At 48.8% G+C, this 10,617-nt stretch overlaps 1 protein-coding gene across 1 annotated transcript; it reads left to right on the top strand.

The window, feature by feature from the left end:
• LOC110264990 (uncharacterized protein K02A2.6-like) lies at nucleotides 5,168–6,147 on the top strand. Its single transcript, XM_021107699.1, has 2 exons — nucleotides 5,168–5,338; nucleotides 5,704–6,147. The coding sequence occupies exons 1-2, from the start codon at nucleotides 5,168–5,170 to the stop codon at nucleotides 6,145–6,147; spliced, it is 615 nt and encodes a 204-aa protein (XP_020963358.1).

Genomic DNA, 10,617 nt, shown 5'->3' with positions numbered 1-10,617 from the left:
CCAAATAGTAATCGTTTGAGGTCTATAAATACCAAAGGCCTCATTCATTACAAGGCACAAAAAACTTGAAAGCTCAAAAGCTCTCTCTACTTCTATATCTTCTTACTTCATAATTTCTCTAAATATTTGTAGTCATCTCCAAGATTGTATCAACTTTACAAGTAAGTTCTGTAAGCTTACTATTTTATTCTTTCTTTTCTTATAATTTCTTTATTCTCCTAGTTATTATTTCTATTCTTATAACATGAAAGAGTTTCAAAAACGACTTATTTCTTTGAAGCTTGTTATAAGAAAAATGAAAATAAGAATAATAGCAATAGCATAAGAAGATTAACAACTGAGAAATAAAGAAGATAAACAAGAAAATAATTAGAACCAAAAAGTTGCTACAACATATTAAAACCATGAAATAAAAAAAATGTTAAAGAAAGTATTAAGAATAAACGTATTCATCATGTTAGAAGAATGCATTATCTTCATAGATAAAGTATGATCGCTTTGCAAGAGATACAGTCACGAATACAAGTAGTAAAAGTTCAAATGATGCAACTGATACAACCCTCGATACAATCCTTACAAGCAGTACCACCTTATAGTTCAATCACTTTGATATATAATTGTTACGGCCTGGCCCAAGCAGTTTACGGGTCGGCCTGACCCGAGCAACACCCGACCCGAACGGTCGGGGGTGAGATGCTCAGATCCCAACCTGGACACGCGTCCCTGATAGCTTCACCACAGCTGTACAAGGGAGACCTCGAAGAAGGTGGGCCTGTCCCCGTAGGGCCCACCTCTGACACGGTATATATGGGGAAGGACCTACCCTTCCCCCAAGGTACGTCACATACCACTCACTCTCTACTCGCCTGCACACTTCACTGACTAGAGCGTCGAAGTGTCTTTGCAGGTGACACCCCCTTTTGTATTCGAAGAGCTCGGGACCTCGCATATCTCCAACCCGGAGACGTACGACCAGACGACTTCCCCTTCTTTGGAGAGGATACCAATCCTACCCGTCCGATACCCGATCTACCGAACATTGGCGCCGTCTGTGGGGATCGTCCATGGACTTCGTACTGGTCCAAACTGGAACAGGCCGCGAGGCCGAGCCCGGAGGGGACGCCACCGCGACTGCTTCCCAGCAACATCCAAGGTCCCCTCCGAGGCACACAACACAATCCCACGAGAGATGCCCCTTCAAGGGAACTAGCGACAACCACGCCAGAATAATGCAAGAACTACGCTACAGGATGCAAGACTTGGAACGCCGGCTGGCAGACAGGGAGCACGACCAACACACCCCAGAACAAAGCCACTCCCGCTTTCACTCTAGGAGCCACTCCAGACGCACGCCCAGCCCCCAGGCTAAATCCGAGAGCGCTGGGGAAAGAGGACGTGCGAGAAGACGCCATGACCCCGTCATTTATGCCAGACATGAAAGACGGCATACTACAGATCGAGGAACCAAAGATGCTTATCGGGAGGACGACGAAGGAAGAATGACGAGAACACGGGGACCCGTGATAATGGGGGCGACCCCATTTCATCGTTCCATACTCGAGGTCCAGCTGCCAAAACATTTTGACAAGCCAACGGACATGAGGTACGACGGAACGCAAGACCCGCTGGAACATCTCACGGCCTTTGAGGCCAGAATGAACCTTGAGGGAGTGGGAGACGAGGTAAGGTGCTGCGCCTTCCCGGTCACCCTGGCAGGACCTGCAATATGGTGGTTCAATAACCTCCCGCAGGGCTCGGTGACCGGCTTCGCGAACATCAGCCATGCCTTCTTAGCCCAATTCACGACCAGGATTGCAAAGGCGAAGCACCCAATCAACCTGCTCGGGGTGACTCAGCAACCCGACGAGTCGACCAGAAAATACCTAGACAGATTCAACGATGAGTGCTTGGAAATCGATGGGCTGACGGACTCAGTCGCAAGTTTGTGCTTGACGAACGGACTCCTGAACGAGGACTTCAGAAAGCACCTTACCACAAAACCAGTGTGGAGTATGCAGGAAATCCAATGTGTGGCTAAGGAGTACATCAACCACAAAGAAGTGAGTCGAATCGTGGCCACCAACAAACGGCCGGCCTCTCACAACCAAGACCGACACCACGGAAGCAGAGAAGGACAAAAGGAACACGCCAGAGATGGCGGCCCGAGCAAGGCACCCAGACCATTTCCTCGTATCGGGAAGTTCACCAACTACACTCCCCTCACCGCGCCGATCATGGAAGTTTATCAACAAATTGCCGAAAAAGGGATCTTGTCAAAGCCCCGACCACTGAAGGAACGAACAGGAGGAAACCGAAGCCTCCACTGTGATTATCACAAGGGCTATGGGCATAAAATCCAAAACTGCTTCGATCTAAAGGACGCACTGGAGCAGGCCATCAGGGATGGAAAGCTAGCCAAATTTTCCCACCTTATTAGGGAGCTGAGGCGACAGAATCGCGACCACGACAGTGAGGATAGGACTCGGGCACCGAAGCGACGCTAAGAACCAGAAGACGACAACCGGGGCCTCACCATAGTGAACGTGGTAACAGCTAGGAATGCAGCACCTAGGTCAAGGTCGGCACACAGGAAAGACGCTAAAGTCCTGGCGATCTCCTCATCCTCTACGCAAAGCACTGGGAAGCTCTCACCCATTTCGTTTGGCCCGGAGGATCAGTGGTTCGACGAGATCGGAGAGAGTCCTCCCATGGTCATAACGGCCAGAGAAGGAACCGGTCTCGTCAAACGAATCCTTTAGATACAAGGGCAGACTCGAACATCATATTCCGCAATGTGTTCGATGCTTTGGGCCTAAGGGACGCCGACCTACAGATGCACCAGCACGGCGTCGTAGGGCTCGGCGACCATTTCATCAAGCCGGATGGCATAATCACCCTGCCGATCTCATTGGGACAAGGCCAGGCGAGAAGAACGGTAATGGCCAAATTTTTGATCCTACGGGACTCCACCGCCTACAACATCATCCTGGGGAGAAAGACAATCAACGACCTAGGAGGAGTCATCAGCACGAGGATGTTAGTAATGAAGTTCATAACTGAAGAAGGGTCAGTAGGGTCTGTGAGGGGGAGACCTGGAACGGCAGTCGCCTGCGACAACGCCAGTCTCTCGTTAAGAAAAAAGTCTAAAGAGGCATCGGGAGTATTTCTCACCGACCTAGATGCCAGAGTTGACGACAAACCAAGACTCGAACCCGAAGGGGACCTGGAGAAGTTTAGGGTCGGGAACTCAGAGGAAAAATTCACGTTCGTGAATAGGAACCTCCCCCATGAGTTAAAAGAACCTTTGATAGAACTGATCAGAGCCAATGGTGATTTGTTTGCCTGGACACCTGCCGACATGCCGGGCATAGACTCCGGTCTCATGTCGCACCACCTAGCCATCAGACCGGAAGCCAAACCAGTGGCCCAAAGAAGGAGAAAAATGTCTCAGGAAAGAGCAGAGGAAGTGGCCAGACAGACGGCCGGCCTTCTCGAAGCGGGGTTCATCTGGGAGCTGGACTATTCGACCTGGCTATCAAACATGGTCCTGGTAAAAAAGCACAATGGGAAATGGACAATGTGTGTAGACTACTCCGATCTCAATAAAGCATGCCCTAAGGACTGCTACCCCCTTCCCAATATTAACGCACTCGTCGACGCGGCTGCGAGATACCAGTATCTGAGTTTTATGGATGCCTACTCCGGCTACAATCAGATACCGATGCACCGGCCAGACGAGGATAAAACGGCGTTCATAACGCCAGGGAGGACCTACTGCTACAGGGTGATGCCGTTTGGCCTGAAGAACGCAGGGCAACGTACCAGAGACTGATGAACAAAATATTCAGCAACCTCATCGGCAAGACGGTCGAAGTTTACGTGGATGATATCCTCGCAAAGACCACCCGCCCTGACGATCTCATAAGCGACCTGGAGAACGTGTTCACATCCCTCCGACAACACGGCATGAGGCTCAACCCGCTTAAGTGCGCCTTTGTCATGGAGACCGGAAAGTTCTTGGGATTCATGATAACCCAGAGGGGAGTGGAGGCCAACCCTGAAAAGTGCCAAGCAATACTCCAGATAAGGAGTCCGGGCTGCATCAAAGACGTTCAGCGGCTGACGATAAGGCTCACAGTGTTGTCCCGTTTCCTCGGTGCATCGGCAGCAAAGGCCCTACCCTTTTTCACTTTGATGAAGAAGGGAATAGCATTTGAGTGCACCCCTGCGTGCGAAGAAGCTTTCAACCACTTCAAAGAGATTCTAGAAGCACCCCAAGTGCTCGGGAAGCCCAAACCGGAGAACCACTCTATTTGTACCTAGCCATAACGGAAGGGGCGCTTGCAGCGATGTTGGTGCGCGAAGAAGGGAAGGCCCAGCAACCAATCTACTTTGTGAGTAGAGCACTGCAAGGGGCAGAACTTAGATACAGCAAGCTGGAAAAGCTGGCACTGGCACTCCTGGTCTCCTCCCGCCGACTACGACAGTACTTCCAGAGTCACCAGGTGGTCGTGAGGACGGATCAGGGGATTCGTCAGGTGCTCCAAAAACCTGATCTGGCGGGAAAGATGATGACCTGGGCCATCAAACTATCCCAATACGACCTAGGCTACGAGCCCCGACACGCGATTAAGGCGCAAGCAATGGCAGACTTCCTAGTGGAAGTAACTGGGAATCCAACCGAGGACACGGACACACGGTGGAAGCTCCATGTAGACGGAGCCTCCAACCAGACGTCCGGGGGCATCGGGATCATCTTAGAAAGCTCGGCCGGAGTCATCTACGAACAATCGGTTAAGTTTGAGTTTCCCGTATCGAACAACCAAGCAGAATACGAAGCCCTCCTGGGGGTTTGGTTCTAGCTCAAGAAGTTGGGGCCACGAGGCTGGAAGTATGCAGTGACTCGCAAGTCGTCATTTCGCAAGTGAATAGAAGCTACCAAGCCAGAGACTCACTGCTACAGAAATACTTAGAGAGGGTCAAGGAGCTGAGCAAACAATTTGAAGAGGTCACGATCTAACACGTTCCAAGGAAGAGGAACACACGGACAGACCTCCTATCCAAGCTAGCGAGCACAAAACCTGGAATTGGCAACCGCTCCCTCATCCAAGGCATCACGAAAGAGCCGGTGGTTGCCCTCCACCTGACCAAAATAAGCCCTTCTTAGATGGACCCCATCACTGACTTCCTGGAAAGCGGCAAACTCCCTGAGGACGAGAAGGAAGCCAAAGCGTTAAGAAGAGAAGCCGCCAAATACACGGTCATACAAGACCAGCTATTCAAAAAGGGACTCAGCCAACCTTTGCTGAAGTGCCTACACCCCGACCAGACGGACTACGTACTCAGAGAAGTCCATGAGGGGTGCTGCGGCCATCACATCGGGGGCAAAGCCCTAGCAAGGAAGCTTATCCGAGCTGGATACTACTGGCCAACAATGATGAATGACTCTAGAGAATTCGTAACAAAAGTGTGAAGTGTCAACAGAACGCCAACTTCCACAAAGCTCCAGCTTCCGAGCTGAGCCTACTGGCGTCTACCCGACCTTTCGCACAATGGGAAATCGACCTCTTAGGACCCTTCCCGGTCGGCCCAGGACAAGTCAAGTATCTCATAGTTGCCATCGACTATTACACCAAATGGATAGAGGCTGAACCACTGGCCAGCATATCCTCATCCAATTGTAGAAAGTTCCTGTGGAGGCAGGTGGTAACTCGATTCAGCATCCCGGAGATCATCATATCGGATAATGGGACACAGTTCACTGATAAGAAGTTTGCAGAATTTCTCACCGGCTTGGGGATAAAACAGAAGTTCTCCTCGGTTGAGCATCCCCAGACAAATAGACAAGTGGAGTCCACAAATAAGGTTATCTTATTAGGTCTCAAGAAGCGTCTAGATAGCAAAAAAGGCGCATGGGCCGACGAGCTCGCCTCGGTCCTCTGGTCCTACCGAACAACCGAGCAAAGTTCCAAAGGAGAAACCCCCTTTCGCCTAACATACGGAGTCGATGCAGTGATACCTATAGAGATCGACGAGTCGAGCCCGCGGTCACTCCTCGCAGGAGTAGAAAAAGCAGTAGACAAAGATCTGGTAGACGAGGTCAGAGAGATGGCCCACTTATCAGAGATAGCGCTAAAACAAAAATAGCCCTACGCTACAACACCAAGGTCCTCAGGAGGGAATTTGAGGAAAGGGACCTCGTCCTGCAGCGCAACGACGTCGGGCAACCGGCCCCGGGAGAAGGAAAGCTAGCAGCAAACTGGGAAGGCCCCTACAGAATCAAAGAAGTGCTTGGCAAAGGTGCCTACAAGCTGGAAAGACTCGACGGCAAAGAAATCCCGAGAACATGGAATGCAGGTAACCTGAGAAGGTTCTATTCATAGCTCGGGCACACCAGCCAAGCGGCCTGACGAGCTAGATGGATGTTTACTTTTATCAAATGATAATTTCCAATGACTTACTTTTATCAAATGCCTACCATGTTCATGAATTTGTTTAGCTAACGACTAATTTTTACTTGTCTGAATTCTTCCATCTACTACTCCCGAATACGTATCCCACACAATCGCATTCTTCAACGGCAACCCGGGACTGATCACCCCGGGAGCCAGTTGGATCATAGCCATAATTAACGGCCGTGATAATATGACCAAGACGGTTTCAACCACGTTACCAACGTAAACGGCAAAATGGACACAAGCAATAAGTCCACACCAGAAAAACGGTAACAAAACATAAACGCCACTAAACAAACAAGATAGAGGCAATAACTAGAAGCCGACCAAGCGACCATTAAAGAGTAACAAACGTCTTAACGGTTGCAACAAAGTATTTTACAAAACCATACACAAGTTACAAGAGTTCAATTTCGGGGCATATCGACAATCTTGCCATCCTGAATCGTTTTGAAAACCCCAATAGCCGACGTGTCGAAGTCCGGAACCATGATCTTCACCTGAGCCTTGAGAGCCTCCTCAGTCATGAAGATCGCGTTCTTTCCTTGCTCTTTAGTCGCCTTGTGCTTCCTCTTAAGCTCTTCGACCTCGGCTTGAGCAGCTCTAACCGACGAAACGGCCTGGTCACGTTCCTTCTCCAAGGCCGCCACCGACCCTGCGCGACATTCAACTGGCTCTCAAGGGTCATCTCTCGCTCGACCAAACGAGACACGGTCTCATCGGAGGCTTTCAACTTCTCCTCAGCAGAGGCAACTTTCTCCTCAGCGGCCTTGAGCTTCTCCCCTGCCTCGGATAGCTGCCCCTGGAGTGACTCGACTTGAACTTTGAAATCGTTGTTCGCCTTGGCAGAAGACTCAAGTTTCCTTCGAAGCGCCTGCATCCCCGACAGCTCGAACTCGGCTTTCTGAGCTATCAAAGCTCCGCGGAGTAGAGTACGATACATCCACCTCGCCTGGCCCGCCAGTTCGGTGCCATGGAAGTGGTCCTCCGTGCCAGGGATTAGCTGGGAGTCAAGGAAGGCGGCAGCGTCAAAATTCCTCTCCATCACGGTAAGGGTTCCTTCCGGGCTGGAGGATGCCCTTCGCCTCTTAGGAGTGGGGATGAGCTGCAAATCATCATCCTCCTGACGAGAAGATGACGAGTGCCCAACAGCGGCCGTCTCATCGAGAACGGGAGAAGTTCGCACCCCGACAGAGTTCTTATCGGACATCTCGGCGTCCCGAGGAGAAGGTACGGCTTGATTCTCCTTCTCCTCGGTAGGGCCTTCTGACTTCCCGTCATCCTTCTTGTCGGCCTTCTCCTCGTCGCTATCCTCCAAGAAGGTCTTGACTAAACTTTCGAGCCCGGTCACCGAAGCAGACATCTCCACTACAACAGAGAAACAAATGCGTTAGTCGAGAAGTCGGCAAGAGCAAATTAAATAATAAACGAGGCAAAAGTACAAGACAAAACAGCTCACAAATATAATTCCTGGCGGCCTCCCGTTCACCCATAAGGAGGTGGGGGTTCACAAGGTTCTTTCCAAAAATCGCAAACAACACATCGGCAATTCTTTTATTTACAGGGGACATCCCCTTGTAGGTCACCTTAATGAAGGTGTTAGACCCCGGCCCGAAGCTCCAATACGTCGGGATGAGGCGTTCTCCCTCTAGCGACAACCAAAAGGGATGGCGACCTTTGACGGGACGAACTTTGAAGTAATTGTCTTTGAACCCATGATAGGAGTCCTCGAACAGGCCAAATACCCTCCGACCTTGGGCAGATCGGAAAGACAGGAACCCTTTCCTCGCTTTCCCTTGTCTGGAAGGGTTGGTAAGGTTGAAGAAGAAGAGAAAGACATCTACCGACACCGGCAGCTCGAGATATTCACAAACCATCTCGAAATAGCGGATAGAAGCCCAGCTGTTCGGATGAAGCTGCGACGGCGACACGGATATCCGATTAAGAAGCGACATCTGAAAATCAGAAAACGGTATGCGAACGCCAACCTGGGTGAACATGGCTTTGTAAAACCAAATCCAGTCGGCAACCCGGGGGGAGCAAAAATTAATCTCATACAACCGCTCATTGGGGGCAGGAACGAAGGACTCATAATTGGCCTCCTCGTCTGTCCCCCCGCACAGATACCCGACTTGCTGGAACTCCGTCACCTCCTCCAGATCCATCTGATTTGGTGAGTCCTTCACATCGGAGGTCACCCAAGCGTAGGGGTCATAGTTCGCGGCGGAAGCAGAAGCCCGGAAAACGATGCGAGGCATACCTACAGTGGGGGTACCACTCCATTAGTCTATGAGGTCGGGAGTCCGGGAAAAACCCAGAAACTATGTCCATCTTATTCAACAGTTAAGATCAAGCATGGCTAAAGTTATACTTATCATGCAAGCCGCCTAAAAGCCTACCCTGGAATGGTACCCCTCCCCTAACGCGTTTACTTGGCACTAAAAAGCCATCTAGCAACAAGGATCAAACAAAAACAGCAAGAACATGGAGCTAATGCAAGCGGTAAACGCTACAACAACAAAGCAGAAAAGAGAGAGGATCAAAGATTACCTGAATCGGTTACGAAAATTGAGAAGGAATAAGGAGAGATGCACGGAGATGCTAGAACGAAGCTTTGGGATGCTCTGGAATTTTCTGGGTGAAGAAGAATGAGGTAGTAGGAGCAAGAGTGTAAGGGAAAAAGATCAAAGCAAAACTGTTTAAAACTGCCACCCAGGAAGCGCGAAAGACCTGGGGGCAAAATAGTCTTTGCATACGGGATTTTCCAGCCCATTATGAGCATTAAATGCCCTGCGCGAAGAACGAGGCGACAAACGGTTGTTCCAACAACGAACAGACACGCGCACAAGAGGCATGTCCACCCCCACAGACGGCTGGCCTGACGACGCCACACGAGAAAGGAGATGACGCGCCACCAACTGTCCTCACGGTCGTTGCTGGCGCATCGGGGGCACTGTTACGGCCTGGCCCAAGCAGTTTACGGGCCGGCCCGAGCCGAGCAGCACCCGACCCGGACACGCGTCCATGACACGCGTCCCTGATAGCTTCGCCACAGCTGTACAAGGGAGGCCTCGAAGAAGGTGGGCCTGTCCTCGCAGGGCCCACCTCTGACACGGTATATATGGGGAAGGACCTACCCTTCCCCTAAGGTACGTCACATACCACTCACTCTCTACTCGCCTACACACTTCACTGACTAGGGCATCGGAGTGTCTTTGCAGGTGACACCCCCCTTCTGTATTCGAAGAGCTCGGGACCTCGCATATCCCCAATCCGGAGACGTACGACCAGACGACTTCCCCTTCTTTGGAGAGGATACCAATCCAACCCGTCCGGTACCCGATCTACCGAACAATAATATTTATAAATATCATATAAAAGATAAGAATGAACTGATATGAATGTTTTGGAGATAAATAATTAAATACCTTGCCAAATAAGTTATAACTCAAATGACATAGTCTCTTGATATTTAACTAAGAAATTACAGATTCGAATATCCCTATTTTTGGTAAAAAAAAAAGTTAAATACGTTTTACAAACATAAAGAATATCTCTCATTGACAAGAATCCTAAAACTCCTTATTAGGAAAAATTTATCCATATTCACAAAACATGCATGAAGAATATTCGCCTTATTTTTCATCCTCTATTTCAATTTCTTCTACAAACCTAAAGTGCATGCTGCCACCCTGCGGTATTCGGGCCACGCTTCTCTCAGTTCTCTGCATGTGAAATACAATATCATAACATTATTGTACAATATTTGTGAAAGAGCTCTCTATAGTGCTGAAAGTATCTCTAAGATTTTAACGGACTTGAGTATAGAAAAGAATTAGAAAAAACTAAAGGGATTAATTCATAGATATGTTATTTTATCACAAAACTCTAAAATTCAAAAATAGTACTATATAAAAAATTTGATCTATTTTTTTNNTGATATTATTACTACTAATGTTATTATTACATTTTATTATTATTATTATTATTATTATTATTATTATTATTATTATTAAAAATTTGTTTACTATGATATAAAATAAAGATTTTTTTTACCTCACTGCTTAAAAAATACGTGTATATTTTTTTACAAGACTAAAATAATTTATTAACTACTTCGACTACAAACAATTTTAATTATTGATTGCTACTTATTTATCAT

The sequence above is a fragment of the Arachis ipaensis genome, chromosome B07 (genome assembly GCF_000816755.2).
Source record: "Arachis ipaensis cultivar K30076 chromosome B07, Araip1.1, whole genome shotgun sequence".
NCBI classification, from domain to species: Eukaryota; Viridiplantae; Streptophyta; class Magnoliopsida; order Fabales; family Fabaceae; genus Arachis; species Arachis ipaensis.
This window is presented reverse-complemented; position numbering and strand designations above follow the sequence as displayed.